Raw genomic sequence first — 27,378 nt, forward strand, 5'->3', positions numbered from 1 at the left:
GGACAGATAGATAAAATGGGATGATGGTATCAGGGGTTGAGCTGGTTGAGGTTCTTTCCAACTCAATGATTCTGTGTTTGGAAGGTTAGGGTCTGGACAATAGAAGGGCTGCTTCAGTTGTCAGATAAGGTGTGGTGGCTTTGTTCTGCAAAATAGATGGTCAAGTAGAAGTGATCTGTTTCTACAGGAGCTAAAGGCTAGAGACCCCTCTGCCAGAAGAGAGCCTTTTGGGAAGGGGGCTTACCTTCCCTCTCCCAGTTGTGGAATGTGCTAACTCATATGCCTCTGTTTTTGCTCTCTGCAAGAATACTATGTTGCTGGTGGTCCCCCTAATCTGATGAGGGAGAAGCATCTGCTGGAGTGTGTTTAATGCTGTGAAACTCCGCCTATGTTCAATGTGTACTGTATGCATGTGAAAATAAGCCATATGTCACAAAACAAAAGCAAGCCTTCAGAAATCAAGTTTATGACACACCCCTGGAGTTCTTACTGCTTCGAGCCTTGGGGTGCATGTAACGATAGATAGATTAGATTAGCCCCTGGCTAGCAAATGGTATGGCTCCATGATCAGGGAGTCCAGAGCACCAGGCCATTCTAGGGTCTGCAGTGTTTGGATTTGTAAGGGGTCATCAAGAGGTCGGAATCCAACTTAAGGTTGAAACAAATGCACTACAGTAGAATGGGCAATAATTAGCCAGTGCATCATGCTCACACTCCCCAAGTAAGACTTCTACAAAAAAGTGTTTTGCACTGTCCTTAAGAGGAAACAGCATGGGCTGATCTGCAAGAGTCAAGGCAAAACAAGCTGCACAGTCCATGACAGGGAGGAACCTTGACACCTCTCTTGTGTTCTCTGCCCCATGCAAACCAGCAATTGCAAGCCCAGATCCAATTGAGTTTGTTCTTCCAATAGGCATCCCACAGTCCCAGAAAAATCTTCTCGACTACAGGTTAAGCAAGGGCCTATCCCAGTAATTCCTCCTCTCTGAAATTGCCCAATACTCAAGCTCAGGAATTCCCCTTTAGCTTTTAATTTCTCCTTTCTGGTGCTCCTTTCAGGGATGTGTGTGCACAGACATACATCATATTGTGCAGGTGCATCTGTTTACCAAACATCGGTGACACCGGAGACTGGACTCTGGCTGACAATCTCGGGGCCCACAAATTCGGGGGTGCCATACTTGCAGTACTGCAGCTCATCCGGAATCAGCTCTTGGGCATTGCCAAAGTCACAGATCCGCACCTGATCGCTGCTGGGTTCAGCCAGCAGCAAGTTTTCAGGCTGTGGGAAAGGAAAGTGGAGAGGTTTTAAGGAGGTGCCCCGAGAAAAAGCTGCTAGGTAAGCAAAATAATTCACAACTGTGAAACGTGACAGAGTCTCACCCACAATAGGCACAGATTACAGAAATCATTCCCTTCTCTAGGGGATTCCCTACAGCCAACATTGCATTATTCACACCAGTGAGCTATGCTGTGGTCTTCAGAAAGGTGTCTAGCCCCTTTTCATGTCCACTACTTCCTCAATGCCATGCATGCTTGTAACTATTTCCAGCAATCTCCTGAATGGCGGAGCGTGTGTGTTTATTGATCCCTTAGATTTGCACAAATCCAGAGAACTGTAGCAGCATGTCACATGAAAATTTTCAACGCCATCCATCTCCTCCAGGTTGTATGGATGGAGATCGGAAAAGTGAACCACAACCTACCCTCTAGAGGTGGGACAACCAGGTATGGCAGGAAGCTTTATCTGAAAAACGCACCCAGCCAGAGGTGAAATAAAAAGTGGCAGGTTCCTTTTTTCCTCATAATAATTCCAGTGTCGGAGAGCCCAGGTCACCTCTCTGCCATCAATTCTTTTGGTGAAGTGTGATATCGTAGGTGGGGCAGTATCATTTCTTATCGTGTCCCATAGAATGTGCATACCTCCTGCCCCCATTTTCTTTCATTGTTTTGTGATATATGTGTCCTAATGGTGAGATTGTGTACAAGGTGTGTCGTCTTCCTGGTGTTATTCCCATTCTGGACAGGGGATGGAGGGGTTCGTTCTTTCCTTTTCTCCCTTGTTTGGGGTTCTCTGTATACTATTCTGTACATTTCAGTACTATGTGTGCTGGTTCACATGTTGGTTTGGTTTTATTGTATGGTTCTTGAAAAATCTCAAATGTGTTTCTCAGAATAAAAGAACCAGACCCAATAATTTGTTTTGAGTAAGAGAACAAAACAGAGCTCACAATCCTTTCCCACAAAAATCCACTCCTGGTTATCCTCCCACTCTAAAAATGTTTTTTTTTTCTTCATTTCAGCAGTATAATTAAGGGAGGGATGAGACAGGCACCCATTATCTGCACTTTCCGGAAACAACTGAAGACATTTTTGTTCAGACAGGCTTTCCCAGCTGGATAAATGGGTCTTTACCACAAGTGTCTACATTATACAGTTTTAGTTTTGTTTTAAATGTGTTTGCTTTTTTGTGTTTTTAACCGTTTCTAATTATCTTTAGTGCACATCGTCTTGAGACAGCTGTTCAGAAGGCAACTGATAAATCAATGATGGCAATAATAATTTTGTTGCTGTCATTGTTGAACAATTGGGGAGTCAGAAATCCTTGCCAATCTACATCATGTCACCCAGAAATCTACTAGTAGATCAAAGTCCCCCTTCTGCTCACCCTTACTGTAGTTTTAATAGAATTAAAACTATACACATATATAAAATCTATCAATGTTTAGTTGTTTTTTAAAGGATTTTTTCCTATTTTTTATTTTTAATCTGTAAGGTGCCTTGAGTCCCATCAGGGGAAAAGGCAGGGTATAAAACAACAACAACATACTATAGATTACAGGTACCTTGAGAACATCACTCTCTATTTAACAAGCATATATTATAACGGGGATTCTGCCATCAACCTCAGGTTGTTTGGAATTTTTGTTCTCACAAGGCAGTGTGACACTTTTGGCTACCCAAGCTGGTTCTTACTCCATAAGCTCCCCAGGACCTCCTTGCAGCCCATTCATTAGCCCAGTGGAGATCTGGTGGAAAGCCAAGGATGTTAGGGAATTGAAAAGCAAGGGAGACAAGCCTGGGGCCTTCCAATTGCTTCTGCAATACAGGATAGCAGCTCTCACCAACACATTTCTAGAGCAAAGTCTAATTCCACAGCATCAAAGATCATATTAGTTTAGCCATTCCCTGTCAGGGCAGGGCCTGACAGACAACAAAAGGACTGCTGCCCAGGAAGGAAGGAACACCTGCTGAGAGTCTGAGGGTTCTGCTCCTGCCTCTCTCCACCAGGCCTAGGGCGGGGCCTGAAAAAAGGACTGTTGCTGCCCAACAGAGAGTACTGTTTACGTTCTTTAAAAGTGCTTTTTAATTGTTATTAATTTTTTTTTAAAAAAAGTAAAAATTTTAAACTGCTTTTATATGTTGGGGTGTGTTATTCGGCTGTTTCTGTTGATATTTTGATTATGTATTTTGCGTTATTTATCTTGTAATTTTATCTTGTGAACTCCCCTGAGACCTGCGGATCAAGGGTGGTATATAAATTTAATAAAGAATAATAAGGAATAATAATTTTGCTGCACCACACTAGGTTCCTTGGGAAGGACTGGTTGTTAAACTACTCTAGGAATTGTAGTTCTGTGAGGGGAGCAGCCTTAGCAAACTACATTCCCCAGGATTCTTTGCGGGAAGGAAGCCATGACTGTTTAAAGTGGTATCATAGTACTTTAAATGTATGTCGGGGCCTATGATTTCAGTCCGTACAAAGGAAGAGTTGAATCCCAACCGGGCTGAGCCAAATGCTCAGGGAATATAGATGAGGGCCAAGGCTGACCACAGCAGGACATGCCAGGGGGCACTCACCTTAATGTCAAGGTGCAAGATGCCATGATGGTGGAGGTAGCTGACACCCTCCAGGACCTGCCGCATGTAGCAACGTATCTGCAGGGGAGTAACCCAGCAACAGTCATAAGGTACAGTCAAAAAAAGAGACATCCAATTACACACACACAGGAGGCGGGATTGGAGCCCAAACCACCAACTTGTCATTGCTATGGAAATTTGCTCGTCCTTGTCCCTGGTACTTGTTTAGCTAGGTTTTTATTTTTATTTTTAAGATCTATTGCTTTTCAATCATTTTCAAACTCTATGAGTTTACTTTACCTGCTGCTTCACTGCCTGTACAGTTGTTTTCTTTTGCTGTGGTTTTTTTTTTTATTATTGCATGTAAACTAATAGGAAAGCCATACAGGCTGAGAAAGGGGCGTTAATACATTTTCTAAGAAATGAAGCCCTTCCAGGACAATGAAGATAAGATGGCCTTGAGGGCCTGTTCCCATGACAGCAGCCTGCTCTTACTTCAGATTCGCTCACAGAGGTCTTCCTCGCAATCCGCTCTAGCAGTTCTTCTCCTGTGCAGCTGTATAGTCCGTCAAGGGAAATGTCATGTAAGTAGAGGCCCCATCCTGCCAGCTTCTCAAAAGCAGTGTCCACCTAGGAGTCCCTCATAACCATTACCAAAAAATAAAATATACGTTTTTTAAATGACCTACTGCCCAACCACCACCAGATCTCCCAAATAGAGGATACAACTCCATGACAATGATGATGGCATTCCTCTTCTCAAAGGCATCATGGAAGTAGACAATGCGTTCGTGGTCCAGCTGAGCTATGATGCCAAGCTCACGGCGTGCTGATTTCTTAGCTTTGGCGCGGCACGGGATGAACTTGGCGGCAAAGGCCAAACCGGAACTCTTCTGGGTCACTCGCCGCACGTACGAGAAGGCTCCCCTGAGAAGAAGAAGAAGAAGAAGAAGAAGAAGAAGAAGAAGAAGAAGAAGAAGAAGAAGAAGAGGAGTTTGGATTTGATATCCTGCTTTATCACTACCCTAAGGAGTCTCAAAGCGGCTAACATTCTCCTTTCCCTTCTTCCCCCACAACAAACACTCTGTGAGGTGAATGGGGCTGAGAGACTTCAGAGAAGTGTGACTAGCCCAAGGTCACCCAGCAGCTGCATGTGGAGGAGCGGAGACGCGAACCCGGTTCACCAGATTATGAGTCTACTGCTCTTAACCACTACACCACACAGGTTATCATGAAGCACAATCCAGACCCATTCCTTGCTCTTCCCCTTGTTTTGCTGAGTTATGGTCATCCTGTTTTGACCTTGGCCCAGCTGGTCAAGGAAAGAGATCAGAGGGCATGGCAGAGTGACTTCTCCTGTGAGGATGGAGGAGTGATGGAGAAGCAGAGGGCGTTCTTGAGAGAACAGGCCCAGCCCCTGCTGTTTTCTAGTCCTCTCTAGAAAACTTGTTCTTAACCTGAAGGGAGAGGCCTCCAATTAATATATCAATTAAATGCTGGTAAAGCACAGGCTTCTACCAAAGCAACATGACAAGCCTCAGTGAAAGGCTCTAATCCCAGAGCAAACTTCCAGGGTTGAGGCTGTGCCACTATCACCAGCAGAGTCTTCTGGAAGCGGGAGGCTTCGGCACAGTTCAGGGACAAGGTGGTAGTACAGGCTGGTGTTTGCTGCATCCTTCTACATGCCTGGGAGTGAGAGGTAATTGCCCCACTCCCCCGGAAGAATCATTTCAGATTAAATCCCCATATGTGAGTAAAGGTGGAAAAGCAGCAAGATACTGCCACTGCCTTACTTTGTGAGCTTCTGACAACTGCACTGAGCCCCAAGGATCAGCAAACTGTACACCAGGGGGACAGACCTGGTCAACCCATGGGTGGACCTGTGTTTGTAAGTCCAACAAAACTCCTGTGGCCAAGTAGTGCATCTGTTCCTTTACCTGTCAGGGTGACTGACCTGTGGCCCTGCAGACGTTGTTTGACTCCAGTTTCTACCACTGACCATGCTGGCTGGGACTGATGGAGCCCAACAACATCTCCATGGTCACAGGTTTCCCATTCCTTTTTAAGGAGCCTTCAAGCCTCAGCCACCTCACACCAAGAGGAAGGCCCAGTACAATCTGCCTTATCTTCCCCCTCTTCTCTAACTGAGGACTCCCTCACCTGCCAATCTCCTCATGGACATCATAATATTCAGCCAGGCGACGAGCTGTGTGTGCGGCTTCTTCTGCCCGTGCGGCGTCAGCATCTGGCACAGCTAGAGAGAACAACAGTGGGAGCAGCAGTGATAGATCAGGGGTATTGGGGGGGGGGAGCATAAGCAGCACAAGACCATGACTCCTCCTGGCCCCCTTTGCCATTCACCTGGGAAGCTTCATCATCCTCATGTAGAGCTGACTCTTATCCCATTGGCCCACACTGGTACAATATTATGAGAGGAATAAGGGCTGTGCAAATCTTTATGGGTTGTGCAAATCTTTAGCAGGAAGTCCATTATGAGGGACTCCCTTATGGACTTGGGTTTAAATTAGTGGTTCCCAAATCTTTTCACCATGGACCACTTGAAAATTTCAGAGCGTCTTGTTGGACCACTTAATCATTTTTCTGCCTCGTGTAGCAATTACAATGTCTTTCTTATATATTGTTATTCCATAGAATTCAAACTTTAATACAATAAAATACAAGATGAGAAATAAAAGAAGCAGTACAAATACAATTAAAAATCAGAATTACTATTTAATGCACTGGGTGCGCCATTCCCCATCTTCAACCTCAAATCCACGGACACACCGCAGATCACCTGAATGAGTGAATCCCTGGCTTAAGCATCATTGGGGAAGGGATGAGCATCCTCATTCACACTCTGGGTGTGTTTCCAAATGCACATTTGAGAATGTAAGAACATGACAAGGCTCCTGCTTGATCAGGCTAAAGGACCATCTGGGGTAGGACTCTGTTCTCACAGTGGCCAACTGGGCACTGTAGCTCAGCAGTAGAGTACGTGCTCCACATGCAAAAGGTCCAAGGTTCAGTTCCTGGCATCCCCAGATAGATCAGGGGAAGACACCTGCTTAGAACTCTGTAGACAATACTGTGCTGGATTTTATAAACTGGTCTGATTGTATAAACCAGTTACTAATGTTCCATGTAGGGTTCTTAGGCTGGAACAGAGCAGAGATGGTCAATATAGCTCCTGTGATGGGCAGGCAGTCTCTGGTTTGGTCAGGACCACTCTCAGTATGACAGGAGCCTGGCCTTCTGCCCTTGCCTAGTCAAGTCAATCTTCTGCCTGTTGTACTAAAGCCTCTAGCTCCACCAACTGACCGCAGGGATGCTGGGTTGGATAGCACACACACCATCTCTAGATTTGAACATTGCCAGCTGCAATTCTAACCTTGCCTTCACACTCACCATGGTCCAGTAGGAGACCCACAGCCAACACTGCTTTTGCAGTCCTGGCACCCAACTAAAGCCCAGCAGCTCTTATGACTAGCACGATATTACGTACCTGCATGGACAACTAGCTCGGCCTTGCAAGACACTTCTCCAGCCAGGTTGCGAGCGATGCACGTGTAGACCCCACTGTCCTGCTCCGTAGTGTTCAGCACAACTAGCGAGCATTCGCTCTCCTCGTACACAAAGCTCAGGTGGTTGCTTTCCGTCAGGAGCACCTCATCCTATTGGGGATGTTTCATCAAGACAAGCCACTTGCAAACATCAGGTAGGCGGAACCATTTCATGTGGCAGGCTTCCCCAACCTGTTGCCCTCCGGATGTTTTTGGACGACAACTCCCATCATCCCTAAGCACAGGTTGAGGAAATCTCCTTTATGGTTTTCTCTTACTGTGCTGTTGCAGGCCCAGTTTTCTTCAGGAAACTGTAAGAGGATCGAGCTTCTCTTTGAGACTCATTGTCCAAGGCCCTTTCCTCAACTGATTCTCTTTCTGAACAAACCCAAGTGTCTCTACTTAGCTGTACTACTCAAGATGCAGGGGAAGAGAATATTAGGCAGGCCTTAATTCCATACCATTGGGCCTTGGCTATTCACATGAAAGGACAGAAGGCACATGCCCTGCTTCCAAGCACCTAGCCACTCAGAGACTCATGACTATCTCATGTCGGGCCAAGAAGCCCTTGAGTTGGTTAGGATTGAGGGGAATCTGCTCTGCTGAGGAGAAGGCCATGGCTGAGATATCATGGGCCCTAGGAGTCCAAACTGAGAGCCACTGACAGGGTGGACACAGTAGATGCATAGACTGAAACTTAGGAACATCCTTCAGTCACAGGCAACCTCTCCAAGACCAAGACCCACACTCACCTTGTACCACATGATGTCCGGGAGGGGTTTGCCCTCCACCACCACAGAAAACTGTGGCGTCTCGCCCACCCCAATGTCAATGTCTTCCATGATCGATTCAAAGCGGGGTGCCTCTGGGGACAGAAACACACAATCTGTTGAAGCAAGGGAAGATCCCCTCCCCTCCCTGAGTGAACCCAAAATAAATAAATTTCCCAGCTTAGTTCACTAAAGAAGCTGCCTATCTTGCTCCCTCCCTCTGGGGAAGACCTTCTCCTCTGGCCTTGTGATATCCAGCTTATGTGAAAGCCTAGGACTGAGAGCAGACTGCTGCCTCTTGTGATACCTGGCTGTGGCTTGGGTGGGCCCTAAGTCTGCTTCCAGATTCTGGGAAGAGCTTAAATGCAAGTTCTATCCCAATGGGCGAGGCTGTGACTCCATATATAAGGATGTGGGGCATGGTCGTCAGCGGAGACATGGCCGAGAGTCAAAACTGGGGATGAAGTTGGAGCATGTCAGGGGTTCTGGGCATCCCATACCTGCCAACTCCAAGCTGATGAAGCAGTGGTCATATCCATGCTGGTTGCTCACCTCGCAGGTCATTTCCCCCACATCCCCCCTGCCCACCCGGAAGAATCGCAAGGCGTGCTGGTCATCATCGGGCATGCTCATCTCCCAGCTGGCATCGCTGTCCTTCAGCACCACACCGGACCTGGCAGGGACAAGGCAGAAGAGCATGGGATGGGAGGCTCAGGGTTGTATTCAACATAGCGCTAAGTCAGGCACCTGCCAGCAGCACAAGGATTACTGCTAGTACAAAAGGACTTTTCCCCTGCACACTCACCCTTTATCTGTTCTAGGGGTTCTCCCAGCCTGGCACCTTCTGCATGCCAAGCAGGTGTTCTACCACTGAACTATGTCTCTTCCCCAAAGTGGTGGGACCCATAGGGTGGTATTCTACTAAGAGCTCAAGGATTTCCACTTGCACAATGGGAGTTAGTAGAAGACCACCTTATAAATCCCACTACTTTGGAGAAGAGACATACCGTATTTTTCGCCCCATAGGGCGCACCGCCCCATAGGACGCACCTAGTTTTTTTTGGGGGGGGGAAATAAAGAAAAAAATATTATTTCCCCCCCAGGCGCGGGGAAGCCCGAGCTTCCCCCAATCCCAGCCCGGAGAACAGCCTGCTATCCGCAAGCCTAGGGAGGCCAGCAGTAAGTCGCCCCAGTCTCCCCAGGCTTCGGAATGCAGGCAGCTCACCCCAGGACAGCAGGCAGCTCTGTGCAGCCATCGGGAGGCAGGCGCGACTTCGTGCCCCGCTCCGGATGGCTGCGCAGAGCTGCGCTCGCCCCGGGACTGCAGGCAGCTCTGCGCAGCCATCGGGAGGTGAGCGCGACTTCGCACCCCGCTCCGGATGGCTGCGCAGACCTGCGCTCGCCCCGGGACTGCAGGCAGCTCTGTGCAGCCATCGGGAGGCGGGTGCAACTTTGCGCCCCGCTCCGGATGGCTGCGCAGACCTGCGCTCGCCCCGGGACTGCAGGCAGCTCTGCGTTCGCCCCATAGGACGCACACACATTTCCCCTTCATTTTTGGAGGGGAAAAAGTGCGTCCTATAGGACGAAAAATACGGTAGTTCCGTGGTAGAGCATTTGCTTGGCATGCAGAAGGTCCCAGGTTCATTCCCTGGTGTCTCCAGGTAGGGCTGGGAATGTTCCCTATCAGAGATCCACAACCAGGCACTGAACCAGATGGATTGCCGGTCTGACTCAGCATAAGGGAGCCTCCTGTGTTGCACCTCTTTTGCCACTAGCAGTTCCTTGTCACCTTGCCTCGCCAGCTGCCTCTGTGGCCTCATACCAAATCCAGGTTCCTCAGCAATTAAGAGCACAGCTCTTGCTTCTGTTCAGAATCTTAACACTGAGCTCCTGATGAGAAGCACGACATATTTCATGGGGTGACTCATAACACAGCTCTTTTGATTAATTTGAAACATAAACATTAGCAGCATGAGGAGCTGTCGAGTCACACCTGAAACTAAAGTTATACAATATAAAAAATGTGTTATAATTCATTTTCATGCATATTCCAATAAATTAAAAGATGGTGAGAATGAATGTTCAGCCAAACACTGTATAACCCACTCAGTGCCGTAGGTTCCTTAAATTGTGACAATTTCATCCTTGGCGTCCACCTAAGATATTTCAGCCGTATATCTGAAAGTGGGAACATGAGACGCACAGGTGTTTGCAGAGACCCATTAGGGTACTGTTGCGGGAGAGAGCAGGGAAGCCAAACTGTGGGTGGAGCCAGAGGCAATGACAGACAGCGCTAACTAATCCCAGTTTGGTACCCATCCTTCCTGTTAAAAAGACTAAGGAAGAAGAAGCTGAGAGCCAGTACCGTCTCCTGGACTGTTTGTAACTACAAAGGCAGGCAAGTAGGGGCTGGGGTTGAGGACGCTCTGGGATTGTGGGGCAGCATCCCATTCTCCTAATGGACCAGCCTCCACTGCAAAGACCTGTATCAGACAGGTGGACTTACCAAAGGGGTCATGGTTTGCCATTGCTGAGTTCAACATTTGATGGCAAACCCAGGCTTGCGCTCCAAGCTAAGGACAAAATGGCCTTTAAATTGTGAGTCCTTCAGTGACATCAGATTTTCTGGTGAAATTATTCTACCTCACCTTGAGCCTGGAGACTAGGGCAGGCTATAAACAAGCAATGAAATAAAACACAGCAAAAGCCAAATACCGTATTTTTTGCCCCATAGGACGCACTTTTCCCCCTCCAAAAATGAAGGGGAAATGTGTGTGCGTCCTATGGGGCGAATGCAGGCTTTCGCTGAAGCCTGGAGAACAAGAGGCATCGGTGCGCACTGACCCCTCTCGCTCTCCAGACTTTGCGCAGATCTCCGCAAGCCGCGGGAGCCCGGCGCTGGGCTCCCGCAGCTTGCGGAGAGTTGCCTGCATGACAAAGGCCTGGCGCGCTGAGCTCAGTGCACCCAGACCTCGCGCACCTCTCCGCAAGCCGCGGGAGCCCTGCGCTGGGCTCCGCTGCTTGCGGAGAGTTGCCTGTTCTGGGGGCTGGGGTCAGGGGAAGCTCAGGCTTCCCCCGCCCCAGCCCCGCGCCTGGGGGAAAAATAATTTCCCCCCCTTTATCCCCCCCCCCAAAAAACTAGGTGCACGTTATGGGACGGTGCATCCTATAGGGCGAAAAATACGGTACCTTCCTTGCAGGCCACCCTTAGAAAAAGTCCCTCCGTCGTTTATTTTTTCTTTCCCTTTGACCCTCCTCCTCCCTTTCCCAAAGATACAAGGCAGCTGTTCTCATCCCAGATCTTAACATCATCATGGCACATGCAGTTGACTCAACAGCCTACCAAGAAGTCTGTGAGCTGGATTCTATAGAAGTGTGACTTGGGAGCTTCCCTACCTTCTCCAGGTGACAGCAACCTCTACGTGGTTGAGGTTTACGGTGATGCTGGCCGGCTGCCCCTCCACCGCATACACCACATCCGGCTTGTCCAGGATCATGGGGGCCTCCGCTAGGTAAGGCCCTGCAAGCACAGCCACCATAGCAGGCAACACAAGGAGGTCAGTTTGCTGTTCTAGATCGGGAATATGGAACCTGTGGTCCTCCAGAGGTTGCTAGACCACAACTCCCATAATCCCTCACCATTGGCAATGCTGGCTGGGACTATTGGGACTTGGAGGTCAACTTCTGGAGGGGACACAGGTTCCCCACCCTGGACCATCAGTATGTAGGGGAGTGGACAGATATCCAAGTTCTCAGCTAGCTAGATTAGATTCCTGTTTTGACACATCAAACAGGAACCCTTACTTTGGGGGTTCACATTCCAGAGGCCATTCCCGAATAATTCCTGATTTATTGTACCCAGACACTGAGCCCGGAGCCGAATCTCCACTACCCCAGAATAAGCATTATGCCAAAAGTGCTCTAATATGGGCTCTTGGCCGCAAGGGGGAAACCCACTTCTAGCAGTTCTTTCGTGGGATTTTCAATGTGTATAGAGAACATGCCAAGCAAAGGATTCAGCAACTCTACTTCAACAGAGAAGCTACTTCAAAGATGCTGGAGGTGGCAAGCAGTTCCGCCAAGGGAGAAAGCATTTATGGCTTTCTGCCATGGGCTCTGGAGAAACCATGACATTAATTATATCAGAATCTTTATATTTAGGATTAGAACCTGAGTAAACCCTGCGGCCTAATTATGAGACCAGAAAGGAGCAGAAAGCTAGAAATGCAACCTTTCCTTCTGTTTTGTTATGGGCCTTTGGCTATTTGCTTCTGTCTGAGTCTATCTAAATATGTTTCTTGTTTAACCACCAGAGCATCAGACTGAGACTGGGAAAATCTCATTTGCCCTCAGGCATCATCACTCCAGCTTGGGGTATGTGTGTGTGAGGAGACTACCATAGTGTCAGCTTCTTTTCCATTTCCCTCCTCCTACTTCCCCACCCCCCACCACCTGTCCTTTTCCCCTTTCACTGCTTTGACGCTGCCTTACCACGATCAAGGAGCTGCACAGCCTCAGTGGGTGGAGAGGGCTTGCTATTAGCCTTGGCTGTAGCTGTGAGTACACGGAACATGTAGTGGATGCCTTTCTTCAGAGCCAGGACAGTGTAGCTAGTGTCATGTACCCCTGTGGCAATCACAGTCCAGTGGCTGCTACCCAGGACCTGCTGCTGGATGGTGTAAGTCACAGCTGCAGGGTCTGAGAACAGAAGAAGAGAATTTCCAGCAGAGAGCTAGTGAGGCTATGCATCATTTGTCCAGAGTTAGGACTTTATGCTATGCTTGTATGCCACCCCCACTCAATACTACAGTAGTGGGGAGGCAAGGACCTGTCTGTGAGTCACAAGGATATGGCAGGCTGTTGGGAAAACTGGATAATACTCACCCTCTGGATGATTTCTCCCCCTTAAAGCTAATTGATGCCCTTTAGGTTTGCATGAAAAACAGCTTTTGGTCAGCAACAACAGAAGTAAAACAACAAAGTAAGTTTCTAGTCCTTATGGGCTAAGAAGAATATACTTGGAAGTGTGTGAGTAACACCATCTGAAATTTTCAGGTAGCTGAATAAGATTTGTGGTAAACTGTTTTACCGGCCTGCACATATTTTGTATACCATAAAGTACAGTGGTACCTCGGGCTACATACGCGTCAGGTTACATACGCTTCAGGTTACAGACTCCGCTATCCCCGAAACAGTACCTTGGGTTAAGAACTTTGTTTCAGGATGAGAACAGAAATCGTGCGGCAGCAGCGGGAGGCCCCATTAGCTAAAGTGGTGCTTCAGGTTAAGAACGGACCTCCGGAACGAATTAAATACGTAACCAGAGGTACCACTGCATACAAAATAACAGCAATTGTGCAAATTGGCTTAATTTGCAAAATGCAGCTTTTCTGAGGCGCAGCTTTGTATGTGTGGGATATGTGTGTGTGTGTGTGTGTGTGTGTGTGTGTGAGAGAGAGAGAGAGAGAGAGAGAGAAGCAGATACACCCCTAACAACAACCCACCAGTGCTAATGCAAACACATTTTCCAGTCAGTGTATGCAAATGTGTAATGCCCCCTTTGCCTGCCAGTAGCACGCAGAGAGAGTGGGCTGTACAACACATCAATGGCAGCTGTCAGTGAGAGCGGGGGCCTCACTTGCAATCGCAGCACCAGATTGTGCGCCCACCTGCCCAGTGACAACTGCCAGGCTGCCCAGCAGAGGAATCCAGTTATGTGGAATGGCCTGCCCTCTAAGATGCATTTGCCCTACAGCAGGAGAGACTGGGGCACCAGCTCCTGCATCTGACACCAAATTCTCCCAATTGGCACCTTCAGCAGCTATTTCTTCACAGCCCAGCTCCTTCTCCACCCGGCTGCCACTACACTGCCACTTGCCTTCCTGGCCCTGCTTACCAATAGCTGAATCCAGCCACTTGGGCTTGTTCCATTTCAGTGTGACTGCTCGGCCAGTGACAGCAGCTATGGCCGGCGGGCCATCAGGGGGTGTGGGCACCACATCTGTAAAAGACAAGCATGGAGGTGGGTGAGGACCCATCAAGAAAGATGAGGAGACAGGGGTATATGTACACATTATTCCTGTAAAGCACATTTGAAGCATGTTATTTCCCTCCAAGAGTTCTGAGCCCTGTAGTTTGTGAAGGGTTGCTGAGAATTGTAACAAAGTGAGGGGTAAACTGTATACCCATAATTCTTCAAGGAGCAGGGAAATGTCCTTCAAATGTGCTTTAAATATATTGCATGTGCACAGACAGCATATTCTGCTTTCTGATCAGGATCACCTTTGCCCCCTCCCTAGGGGATTCTGAGGCTTGGGTACTAGTCTATGTTTTTAATTAGTGGGTGCTTAAGTCACTCTTTCTAGAGTTCCAGGACTCAGTGATATTATGTGGTCTCCAATGTGTTAAAGGTTCAAACAGCAGAGAGCTGGAAGACATCTGAAGCCCTCTATATAGATGACTTGCTTGCTCCACCAGAAGATAGCTCCATGACCAATTAAGACTGGAATCAGGCCCTTAGACTTCACATTTGCCATCCTGGGAGAGAATGATTCAAAATATTACAGAGGGGCATTCAACACCAGCACTGAGAAGATGTGTGGCGCTGCATGCCTGCAATGGGCATGACGAGAGGCAGAAGGAGAACAGGACCAGAGTCAAAAGTGACAGATCAACAGATGTGGCTCTTACCTTTGTCAAATAGGCTGTGTTCCAGCCATGCGAAAGTCGGAACTTTCTACACCAACCCACCCTCACAACTCCTGGCAAGTGACAGGCATTGTTATAGTTCAAGGACTATATTCTAGTTCAAAGACACATTCCAGCCATGCAAAGGCACTTGAGGGTGTGGAGCAGGGCAAGTGAGGGTTGTGGCCTGGGAAGTGCACCAAGGGTTGGACGGAGAGGTCTAAAGGGTCATAGTCAGCCCTCAGGCCCAAGGTTCGCCATCCCTGGGCCCAGGCAAAGCACCTCATGGGGTGCTGATGCTGAACAGCAGCTCCTCCCACCATTTCCCCATCCTTACCTGTGACATAGAGGTGAGCATAGCAGGTGGCCTTGCCCAGTTTGTTGGCAATGACACTTTTATAAACCCCGGCGTGGGCGTGACTGACAGAGATGAAGACCAAGCGATGCACATCCTTGTCTGCAATGCATGGTGGAAGGGAGGGAACAGAGAACACGTTACAATCTTTGTACAAAGGAACAACCAGTGAGAGCCAAAGCATACAGGTACTGACATGTTTGCTAGGGAAATGATATTAGGGACATGGGGAGGGAAGGTGTAGCAATGTGTGTGGGGGGGAGGGATAGAATCCTGCAGGTGCTGCTGGGGTAAGGACGTGCTGCCTTACAGGTGTGATGGGCACAGGCAGGATGCGCCAGAGCCAGTGTGACGCAGGGGCAATGACACCCACCTACTGTCATCCCAGCCACCTTTCGCCATTAAGAGGAGGAGAATGGGAGACAAAGAGATCTGAGTTAACCTGGACACAGTTCTGCATATGCTCCTTTGGAAATCACAGGAAACTGTGCAAGTCACAGCACAGCTCCTGTGAGGTCTGAGATGGGGAACTTCCCGGCAGATGGTCCTCATGTTAATTTGTTAAGAGAGGGGGGATCATCCAATTTTCCACCTCAAGCACCAATATGTTTTGGCTCAACCCTGCCTTATTTTCACTGGGAAGGGCTCAGCAAATTGCCCCCCAGCTCCAGCTGGTGCTTCTTTATCAAGGCCAGTGTCAGAGGTTGGCACAGTCGGGCATCCGCTGCGACCTATGGCTCTGCAGAGGTCCCACTGCCAAGAGACTCAGGCCCCTTCCCCTTTGCCTCCTTGCCACAGCCACCTTCCTCTGGCCCAGAGGGGGGTAAGCTGAGCAAGGGGACAATGGTGGCAAGAAAGAAAAAAAGAAGCTGCTCACATAGCCACCTATCCTCCAGCTCTTTACTGGGGAAGTACATCCCCCCCCTCCCAAAAAAAAGTCTGGAGGGACCCTGTTTCTTGTGCAAAGCAGCTCACAGATGAGATAAATTACAATCACCATAACAACGAGGAGGAGGAATAAACAAGTGATGGCAGTGCACAGAGGCTGCCTGGTCCAAGGCCTCCCTGCTCTGGATCTGGCCCTGTTTCATGAGGCAGCTCCCTTATGCACATGGGTGAAATGCAAGGGGAGAAGCCTACACTGCATCATCCTGCGATCATCAGTGCTCTCAATGCGCCGGCCCTTGTGGAACCAGGTGATGGCTGGGTAGGGCAGCCCAGCCACTTGGCACTCAAGCACAGCCTCCTTGGATTCCACCACGTCCAGGTCATGCAGCGGCCGCAGAAAGTCAGGCATGGTGAAGCGCTCCACTTCGCTCTCCCCTTGTTCTGGCTCCTCGGGGATAGAGGGCATCTTCTCCAGCTTGGAGCTGCAAGGCCAAAAAGGGAGAGGAAAGAGAGGTCTCAATCAAAGCAGCCAGCCCAGCCACAGGGCTGCCCTGCTCATGGGACTCCACAGCCACATCTCACAAAGGATCACAGCCACAGATATGATAAGTTGGAGGTATCCTATTGGAACAGGAAAAGCCATCTCTGCAGGCAAGCCATGATCAGGTTTCACAGATGCAGACATGGTGGAGAAAAGCCATAGGGGATTTTCTTGCAAACATTCCCCAGGGAAAACAAGCAGCAGACAAATGAGGGTTGGGAAGTGCTTCCATTGTTACAGAAGGGAGATCAAGTGATCCAAAAGGAGCTGCGGAAGTATGAAACAAATGTGGATTATGGAGTGATTGCAGGGGGAAATAACAGATCAATATCATCCAGTGTGTGGCTGGGAAATGAGGATCCCTAACTACTTGAGTTTGATAGTGACTATACAGAGATAAGGAACCATGCCAAGAGAAATCAACCAGGCAAAAGCAGCTGGCGAATATATTTCCTCCTGCTTCACAAACAAAAAACTGTAGGTGTATAAGGCAGGAAACGCCATACTTTCTTGGAGCAGTTTTTGATAGCCATAAGAAAATCTGCTGGTTGTATGAAATAGGTAATATATTGGGTAATAAACTGGGTAATAATATACAGTACCGAACCCAACCCAGTTCAATCGCTTCAGGGTTTTGTCCACGCTTAAAGAGGAATGGAAAAACATTTGCCTTTAACTAAAGTTGAGATGTCTTTGCAATCAACCCAACAGCTTGGCTCTGGGGAGGGATAATGCTTTTCATTGCCCTGGAATAACTAGATAACTGCCTGTTTGCATGAAGTGCCAGGGATATCTGCTATTCTGCTACAACAGATTGACTCTCCCAGTCCTTTTTTATATTACATGTAATCGGTTCAATTGGCCTTAATATAAAATGCCTCTATTTTGTCTGGCTAATGTCCATCGTTTTAAGCATGCTAATTATAGTTGCTGATGCATTGAAGGATTTGTGCTCTGAAAGAGCATGTGCACTTATAAGACCTGGAACAGGAATACAAGAGCGGAGTATGTTGGGAAAGACTGGTAAGGCCACAGGCAAAGCTGATTCTCACAAGAAGTCGGCAAGAGCCTTCTGAGAGCGACTGTGTTTGAGGGCCACTCTGGTTTGGGCAACGAGCCAGGCTGTGACGGGGCCTGCATTCCAGGGAGCTTCCTGTGAGCTTGGGTCAGTGAGAACAGAGGCCGGGTCTGGTTCTCATGAATACAGAATTACTCCCAGGTTGAGGAGTTTCCCCCTCATATTAGGATTGCCGGGCCGGGGTGGGGAGCAGCTATCACCACTCATATACAAATGTCAGTAAGGCAATGCATTTGAAACACAGAAGTTAATATCACAGACAAACAACTTCTAGCTGTTTATTGCCTGACATTAATATGGAACTTGGGGGTGGGGAGAAGCCACACTGTGTAGTCAAAAGCCAAACAAAACAAACAGCATTTATTCCATTGGTCAGGACTGTTTAAAAATGGCCCAGGCCTTAAATGTGTCCTCTCCACAAAAAAGATGCAGTGCCAGGGTACAGTGCAAGCCGAATTAGGAGGCCATGGGTACATTCGCATAAGCAAATTAGCACAGGAAGATAGCTGGTGTCAGAACATTGGCTGTAAGAAATATTAAAATGCCCACAACTGACCCAACAACTAAGGCAAGTGGTAGGGAACTTCAGGCCCAGGGTCCAAATGTGGCCCTCCAGGTTCTCTACCTGGCCCTTGGGTCTCTCCCCAGACTACTACCACCCCACTCCTCAGGCCCCAAGTGCTTTTCCCCTCTGACTGGAATATGTTCCTGAACTGTAGAAATGTCCCTTGCTTGCCTGGAGAGAGGATGGAGAAAGGTGTGTGTTTGGGGATGCAGAGAGAAAGAGAGAGAACACTCTCTGACTTTTCTGTGGCTGAAACAAAGCCTACTGTAGAAAGGTTACCTACCATCCACAGAATCTTTCACCCCTTGAAAGGTTATCCATGTGCTAATGTGGTCCTTGAGCTGGAAAAACAGTTCCCTGCCCCTGATTTAATGGGATATCCTAGGCCCCATCCTCAGCCCTTCCTTTCTCCTCATACTCACATCTGAGAGCTGGTTGCTGGTCTCGGCTCCTCCACATACAGCTCAGCGGTGCACTCGGCTCGGCCATGTTTGTTGCTGGCGCTCACTCCATACTGGCCCTCGTCCTCGGAGCTCACGTGCAGGAGCAGCAGTGAGTACAGCCCGCCGTCCCGCTGCAGGCGCATGGTTTCCCCCTCTTGCACAGGCTGGCCTGCATCAGACACATCTCAGTCAGAGAGCCCTGGTCCGAAAGCAGGAGGAACCAAGGCAGGCTTTATCCTTAACGAAACCAAGCCTTCCACTGGTTTAGGGCCTGGAACGGGGAGGTGGCATCCCTCTATCCCTTGGGCCACGATAGGGAACGGAAATAAAGAGGGAGAGGCCTTGCCCACCCCCACCCCAGAAGAGTAGCTATACTGAAATTTATGACATGGGGTAGGTAGGGCACACTGCCCTACACATGCTAGTCTTGCTACAAATGTGGGAGAGCTCTTTTGCCAGCAACCGGCCCCCAGTCTGAAGAAGAGGGCGGCATCCAGCACAGCTCAGGATCCTGAATAAAAACTTGTAGATCAACTTTGTCATCCAGAGCAGCGGGTGAGTTCGTAGCTGGAAACAGAGTATGCAGAAAGGCCTGCTGTGCACTTGAGAACTGTGGACACTCCAACAAGACAGTGAAGAGAACACTACAGAGGCATGTACATGGGTGCAACCCCAGCCAAACTCCATAGATACTGAGAGGTAGGGACTCTGTGCCCAGTCCTTAGGTGGACACATTTGACCGTAATCAGATGTGCTGGTTTCAATTCAAGAAGCTGATTGATGGTCTGCCCCTGCCCCCTCCTCCCAGTTGTCATGGTTTCCAAAAAGGAACGTGGAGTGGGGAGCAGCTTGACCCTGCGGCCTGATCTCTCTGCAACATCAAGGCCACCATGAATAGATGGGCACCAGTCCCACGCTCTATTCTCCTCCCAACCCCCCAAAAGCTGATTTTTGAATTCCCTGTTACCCAGAGCCTCCTGTACTGGGAGATGGAGGCTATTACCGAAGCGTGTCCAGGTGACAACTGGTGTGGGTTTGCCGCTGATCTTGCAGTCGAACCGTGCCATCCGCCCCTCCACCACAGCCACGGCCTCCAGCTTGCGGGTGAAGAGTGGCTGCTGCGAGGGCAAGACCGTCAGCTTGGCGCTGCATGTCAGCTCATCTGCAAGGCACAGCGAAGGGTCAGCTACAGTGGAGGGCCCTGGATAAATCTTCCCTTCCCTTCTGAAAGCAGCCTCAGTGTCATGGATGGAAGGCACAGTAGGGGAAGCAGCTGGCAGCAGATTGTGTGACTGGACTGCTATACCCTTGGGCATGGGGCGCTTGTGAGAAGTTGTGAGCAAGGGAAACGTTGGGGGCAAAAGAGCAGGAAGGAAGTTCTTTGGGCATAGGGTTGGAGTTATTAAGGAAGAGGAGAGTTCATAAGCTAATTGCTCCTGCTTCTTTCTGGGCACTGTCTTAAAGCTGACCCTGGCTTCCAATTCTCCTTGTGACCATTAGATCCTAATGCTTGGAGGTAGGTTATTTTTATGATTCATTTACTTATTAATGCAATATAATTATTTGCTATTCTTCCTTGTGAAAATTCTTGCTAATCTTTGGATAACACCTTGAGCCAGTTTGGCTAATTTCTTGTGGGAAAGCAGCATACAAATAAGCAGGCGAATGAATGAATTATCCAACTTTTTAAATGGTTCTGCTCTTCTGCACTGAATGCTACTCTTTCTGCTGCACAGAAATGAAACAGGGAAAGGTGCATGCTCTCTCTCTCTCTCTCTCTCTCTCTCTCTCACACACACACACACACACACACACTGCTTTATCTCCAAACCACAAAAATCCTCAGCTGCTAAATTTCTGTATGTCAGGTTGCTGTTATAGGCACAGGATCCAGGCCAGGGTGTGGGCAAAAGGAGAAAGTGGCAACAACCCTCCTTAGAACATTCCTGCCAAAGCTGCCAGCCTCTGTTCAAATCACTAAGGTAACAGAATCTAAGCCCCTTTGTATGGGTAGGCGTCAGGTTTGCCAGTTTCCCTCCCCTCCTCTGCAACTCCCTCCAACATCTGTTCATTGGCTTTGAATCTGTCATCTGACAGGGCTGTCAGAGGATGTACTTGAGCATGTCTGAGACTAGGAGAGAGAAGGAGAATGTAAATAAAAGTCATTTGCCTCCCTAATCAGGTTGCCACTACTACTGTGCAGGCCTTTCTAATAGTGACAGCCACTGTAGTGTCATCATTACTAAGACACTGGGCACTACCAGTGGGTTTAATTTGCAAACAGGTTGTTGGCGATAAGTACAACCCAGAAAGGTAAAATTGTATTTTTTGTTGCCAGTGATAAGCACTTCTGGGCAGTGTTGGCTGGTTCCCATTGGAATTGGTGGGGCATATGGGAAGGAGGCCCAGCAATCAGTGGAGCCAGAGCCAATAACAGGCAGAGTCAGCAAATCCCCCATCATCCTCCCTGCTTCATTCTGCAACGGAAACCCTGTTAAGACTAAGGAGGAGGAGACTAAGGAGGAGGAAGCCGACAGACCATTTTGCCCCCTGGACAAGCAAGACAGTGAGCAGTGGGGATTGGCTGAGAACAGACTGAGGCTGGCAGCCCAGTGCTCCATTCACCCTATTGGACTAGCCTCCAGTGCTTATGGGAATTTTCTCCCTCAGGTGCCAATATAACTTGTCTCGCCTTGCTAAGCTGCTTACACTCAAACAAGGTGCCGTTTTTAAATTTATCTCAGCCCCACCGCTTCTGCCACAAAGCAAGACAGAGAGGTGATTGTGGCAAGAAATGGGTAACAAGCAATGCCATTGCAGGCCCTAACTAATCCCACACCACTTGGGTAATTCTTCCAAGCCAGTGAACAGATTCCAAAGAGGTCTGGGGTGTGTCTGAGGCAAGTGAAATAGGACTGCTCAGCTCCTTTCTCTCATGGAACTCCCGGTCTGGGGCTAGAACTCTGGTGCCTAGCTAAAAGCACCAGTGGAGTTCCTTACTGCAACTGTTTGATAGCGGAGTAGCTGTGCATGGCCTTGGGTGCTAGAGGGCACAATGACATAGCATCTGAGCAACAAACAGGTTCAAGGCTTGGTGCAAACTTGAGCCATCTAATCATAAGCTTGCATTTTTATTAAAGCTTATATGTTTAATCAGGGCCTGTATCTTAAAAGACCAGTCTTAGAAGACCAGCTGCCTAAGAACCTTGGCAAAATGTTTTTCTCCTAGACAAGGGGCCCCCCTGATTTATAGCAGAAAACAATTCTCAAAGTCGTAAAAAGGGAATTACAGGCTGACAGCCAAGGTTACACTGACCCTACAAATTAAGGGTGGATAAATAGTAAAATGAGCCATATCTTCTTCCTAAGGTTAAGAAGGTCAAGAGCAGTGAAAAAGACAACTGGCTTGGCTGGAGAAAATAGGTTTTCTTTCTTTCTATTTTTGAGGCTGAGAAACAAGAGAAGAAGAGCTGGCAGAAAGAAAGAGAGCATTTTTGGGAAGTCTTTCTAAAGCTGTTTCTTTCTTAAACTAAGATCCTTTTAAGATTTCTTTTCCTTTTAAAATGTTATTTATGTATTGAATATATTAGCTTAAATATAATTATGCAAAGGATTTAAGAAATGCTAGATTCTTATTTCATATAGTTGTAAGAGTTGTAACTATCCTGAAATTAAGTCAGCCACCAGCCCCCCCCCCTTGCCAGACAGGAGACGCCATCGAGCACTCCTGATATATGGTTGTCAGGCCTTTTGTTTAGAAACCTTCAAATGAAGGAGAACTCTCAATGTTGATGTGAACTCAAAATCCTTGACATATGTTTAAGATAAAAATTCAAGATTAATCATCTGTTTTGGAAGGCAATAGGGCAAGGAGGGCAAGAGGTGAGCTGGTAATTAAGATTCCTTGTTGAGACACATGTAAGATATATTACTACTTATTTGTCATTTATAGATAGAAGAATATATAGCTTTTTGATTCCCATAAAAGGGCGAGAGGAAATGGGTGTATCTTTTGTGATTGGTTCTAGCAAATAGCCAATAGGAATTTCAACCAGGCTGATTGGACAGAGGCAGCCACAGGAGGAGCAAGGGGGCTGGATTAAGGAAATATAAGTGCTGGCCAGAATGGCAAGAGGCCAGGCCAGAGCTTGGTAACCATATACCACTGTGCCTCATATTTATTTGTCTGACAAATAAATTATTATTTTAATTTCTCTATTGCTGCGTTGAATGTTTCATTCCAGCTAAGTGTTAACCACAAGCAGGGTGCTACAAACTCTTAAGAGGTATGGCTATCCCCTTCCCTGGGAAAAAAAGTGGTGCTTGGATGTCTTCTGCTACATACACACTGTGTCTTTAAAGCATATTCATAGCACATCCCAAGGATTCAGGGAACCCTCACAGAGCTACCATTCCCAGCACCCTTAGCAAACTACAGTTCTCAGGGTTCTTTGGGTGAAGGAAATGTGCTTTAAGTATAGTTTGTACACAGCCTTCTTTTCTGAATGTGAACTGTGTGCTCATATGAGCTTAGGGTGGGGGCTTTCCCTTTGCCCACTTTTGCAAGCTAGCCGCTCCGCATGTAACCTCTCCACGCACGAAATGACCTTTTCAGCCTGGCCACATAAAAGCAAGCAAGCAGGTCTGTGGAGGTTATTCTTGGCTGTATTATTTGTCCTGCCAGTTCAGAAGCTCGGTACATACCTAAGGTATAAGGCCTACTATATTAATATATTTCTTTCCTTCTCTGCTGAAGCTTCTTGTCCCTTAATACAGGTCCAGAAAGCAACTCTCAGCTAGGGACTCAAATCCAGGATTGTAACCCAGAGAGGACTGGCACGGCCACACAGTTGCATCCTTTACTATACTTCTTGCCCCTTTGACTCCCTGCCCCTCAACCCATAAATTGCCCAGGAATTTATCTCAGCTCACCAGTCTGGAATGTCTTTTTATCTAACGCCAACTCAAGTGCACTGTGTTTGAGCACACACTCTACAGTGAAAGCACATTTAAAGCAAATGACTTCACTCTCCCACCAAGAATCCAGGGAACTGTAGTTTGTTAAAGGTGCTGGGAGTTATAGTTCTCTGGGGGTAACCTACAGTTCCTAGAATTATATGGGGGAAATACATGTGTTTTAAATGTATGGTAGCTACTCAACCCTAGATAGCTCTGCATACGAAAGGAAATGGGGAAGCTCTTCTCTACCCCACACCCTAAAAACAACCAGGTGTCTCTTTGGTCCTTGCAGGAGAATTGTAATGAACTAGTAGCATAGAAATAACTGGCAAGGGAATTCCCAAAACATGCCATTATATTTTTTGTGCCGTTTATTTGGTTTTCTGTCGATTGCCGTTTGTTCTGATTCAGCAGGAAACAGCGGGTTTTCCCAGGGAAAGTAGCAAGACAAAAAAGAAACCTCTCAGACCTGTGACTAGAAATCATGTGACAAAGAAAAGTGAGGATTGGCTCTAACTTGTGCTGTATAACCCTTGGCCATTTGGACAGCAGGCTGGGCTCTGGTAGCTGCTGTTGTTCACCCCGTATGGCAGTGGGGACATATTTCATGTTGTTAGGCGATTTCTCCACTCCCACCACCCACTTTGCATGAACACTTTTCGTATTCTTATATTTGTACTCTTTTTATTGAATTTGTTATTGTATTTTAAGTCACTTCAGGATGTCCATAAGTAAACTAAACTAAATTTGTTCTGCAGTTTCCCCTATCCAATCCAGTTGCCCTTCCCCAGCCTTGATATATATATTTGGTTTACTAAATCTGTGATGGATACAACACTATACACATCTATTCAGAAACAAGTCCTACTGAGTTTAATATGTAGGACCTTCTCTCAAATGGGTACATAGACTCATAGAGTTGGAAGGGATCCAGAGGGTCATTTAGTCCAACCCCCTGCAATGCATGAATATGCAGTTGTCTCTTACAGGAATCAAAACTACAACCTTGGTATTATCAGCACCACACTCTAACCAACTGAGCTATCCAGCTGAACAAATCTACTCAGAAGAAAGTCCATCAAGTTCAATAGAAAGTGCTCCCAAGTAATGTGCACCTAGGATTGTAGTCTCAATGTGTTTTCTAGGTGGCAGGGAAGCAGATAGGGTGAAGTGACGGTTCTTACATTGGTTTAATGAGGCATGCCAGCCCCCAGGGCCTATGGCAGCAGGCTATTCATGCTTCCTGCTTTAGTATAAGGAATGAATTGTAACACTTTCAACATGTGTGCCTATTTTGAATGGTCAAATAAAAATGGAATCTTAAAACTTCAGCATCACAGAGACACCATCCCCCCACCCAATTATATCAGTGCAGTGATGACCCTGTTGCAAATAGGGTTGCCAGCTGACCAGAAAAAAACTGAGCCCAACCTGCTCTCGTGCCTGTAAGAGCACCTGAATATGGAGGAACAAACAGGTTAAGGGTTTCAAGGGATGGAGATAAACATCACCTATTTATATATGTTCATCACACTGCTATTAAAGGCACTGTTACAATGGTTTGTTGAAGGTGAGCAGCCAGTTACAAGCATTCCCTTCTTGCTCCTGGACCACCTTGACTTCTCCCAGTGCAGCATTTCCTCCTTCCTTACCTTTAGCTGTGCTAAGCTTGCACGTGTAGATACCACTATCATCCTCATGCACAGAGGTAAGCAGTAGCTTGCACTTGCGCCCATCGAAATGCATCTTGCACTGGAGCAGAGCAGGCTGGAGCAGGCGCCCCCGCCATAGCCAGTCCACATCCACATCAGGTGGGCCAGACACCAGGCACTCGAAGAGAGCTGCATCCCCAGCCCCCACCACCACGTCCTGCAGGGGGGCCAGCACTGCCAAGGACTGGGTCTCAGGGTGCACTGGGGAAAAGGAGGGGAGGGGGAAGGGAGGAGGAAACGGAAAAAAAGAGAGAGAAAGAAAGATGCGTCTCTGAGCAATGGAACAAAAACAGGAAAAGATGCAGGGCACAAGGTGGGGGAAGCATGTAGTGAGTATTCATGGCTAAGTGAGATTGCCAAGCTGGCCAACATCTTGTTGATTGCCAGCAAGAGTAAAGGGTGCGATCCCTTCCCCATCCCTACTGTTAAGTGTCATGCAGTACTCCAATTCCTTTGGTTCAATATTCTCATAAGGATAATAATGCTAAACTAGATTAAACTAGCAATGACTGACTTCAGTATGCTGAAACTTCACTCATTCCATTTCTGGCTATGTTCAATGCCTATTAGTTTCTTCAATTGTATAAGTATAATGAACAAAAAAACCCTAGGGCTTCTGCACTCTCCCAGAGTAGCTCTGAGGCATGGCTAACTTTCTACAAGAGCTGCACAACTCACTGGGGGTAACTAATACCATCACCTTGACAAATAACTTTAGGCTGCTCAAGACGCAAAGGAGGAGGAAGCATATGTATCTTGCACTGCCTGTTCCTCCCCTACATCTCAAACACCCAAAGCCACGATAAATGCTGAATGGAAAAACCTGATGCAGTAACTCTAGTTCTAGTGCTAAACCAGGATGCAAGACTAAGAACTAAGGGGAAGGAATAAGTTGCTTCCCCCATGGCCCAGGGTCATCTTTCCTCCACACATCAGGGAACCAATGGCCTGTAAATTTTGCACACTTCAAACTACCAAGTTAAGACAAATCCGAGCAAATACTTCTGTGTGTTCTGTGTTTAATACTTCAACAAAATACTACTTGAGGCTGGCAACCCGTTAACCACTGCAACCAGGAATGAGTAGCAGGAGAGAGGAAGGCAGCCATATTCAGAAGCAAATTAAATGTGAATGAAAGAATGATGGGGTGTGGAGAACACAAGAGCAGGATATTGGGGTAAGAAGGGGACGTGGGGAAGAGGGAGACAGGGGTCTGCGCTAGGAACAAACCACACAGCACTTTTACCAAACGAAACAGACTTTATTTCTTCTACAAAAAAGGGGTTCACTGTAGCCCAGCCCCTGTGAGACCTTCCCAGAGCGGGGTGGGCACAATGGTAGTAAGAGACTGCATCCCTGGCCTCCTTCATTAAAGATGCTCCATAGCCCAGCAGGCTCAAGTCTAGTGGGGTGCCATTATTTCCCTGAGCCCTCCTCCATCCCACACAACTCAGGGGCAAAGGTCCCTTCCCAGTGAGCTTGTGCTGTCCAGACTTCGTGCAGATAAGGATGCTGCCTTGCGTAAAGCTGAGCATGTAGTCTTCTGCCAAAGACACCTTCTTGGATTTGAGGGAAAGCAAGGCCTAGATTGGGCCTCCTCCTTCCAAAGCTGCCTCATTTTAGTGTGTGTGGTCCGTAGGTGAGCAGCACAAGCCTCTAGAGAAGCTGGCCAGGGAGCAGACAAGTTAGTGCTCTGCCCCAGGCCCCTGGAAACAGGAGTGTGCAAACAGGGGCAAGAAGACATGGACACATGGAAGAAACAGAGAGCACCACACATTGGCCACAGTTCAGGCCAGACAGAAATGGATGCTGGCACGGGGATTAAACACCATCAGCACCTAGAGGTGTAACGCCTGGGTACAGGCACAGTGCCCACCACTGAGATTATATGCCCTAGAGTGGATCACATGGAGACTCGATTGTACAGAGAGGCTTCCTGCCCACGCACTAAGGAGA

The 27,378-nt window shown here is 47.8% G+C and overlaps 1 protein-coding gene across 6 annotated transcripts in view; it reads right to left on the reverse strand.

The window, feature by feature from the left end:
• Positions 1-27,378, reverse strand: part of SPEG (striated muscle enriched protein kinase) — a 102,631-nt gene that overhangs the window by 20,014 nt on the left and 55,239 nt on the right. For all 6 annotated transcript variants that reach the window (XM_079947030.1, XM_079947031.1, XM_079947035.1 and 3 more), the window contains 16 exons: positions 25,363-25,623; positions 19,755-19,913; positions 18,731-18,920; positions 16,377-16,606; positions 15,219-15,338; positions 14,091-14,195; positions 12,686-12,892; positions 11,591-11,714; positions 8,695-8,867; positions 8,177-8,289; positions 7,367-7,535; positions 6,022-6,115; positions 4,588-4,788; positions 4,357-4,417; positions 3,862-3,939; positions 1,110-1,282 (listed from right to left, as the gene is read on the reverse strand). In XM_079947030.1, coding sequence (XP_079803156.1) covers positions 1,110-1,282; positions 3,862-3,939; positions 4,357-4,417; positions 4,588-4,788; positions 6,022-6,115; positions 7,367-7,535; positions 8,177-8,289; positions 8,695-8,867; positions 11,591-11,714; positions 12,686-12,892; positions 14,091-14,195; positions 15,219-15,338; positions 16,377-16,606; positions 18,731-18,920; positions 19,755-19,913; positions 25,363-25,623 — 2,458 coding nt within the window. The remainder of the gene's footprint in view (positions 1-1,109; positions 1,283-3,861; positions 3,940-4,356; positions 4,418-4,587; positions 4,789-6,021; positions 6,116-7,366; positions 7,536-8,176; positions 8,290-8,694; positions 8,868-11,590; positions 11,715-12,685; positions 12,893-14,090; positions 14,196-15,218; positions 15,339-16,376; positions 16,607-18,730; positions 18,921-19,754; positions 19,914-25,362; positions 25,624-27,378) is intronic.

Source organism: Podarcis cretensis (genome assembly GCF_951804945.1).
Source record: "Podarcis cretensis genome assembly, chromosome: 1".
Classification (NCBI taxonomy): Eukaryota; Metazoa; Chordata; class Lepidosauria; order Squamata; family Lacertidae; genus Podarcis; species Podarcis cretensis.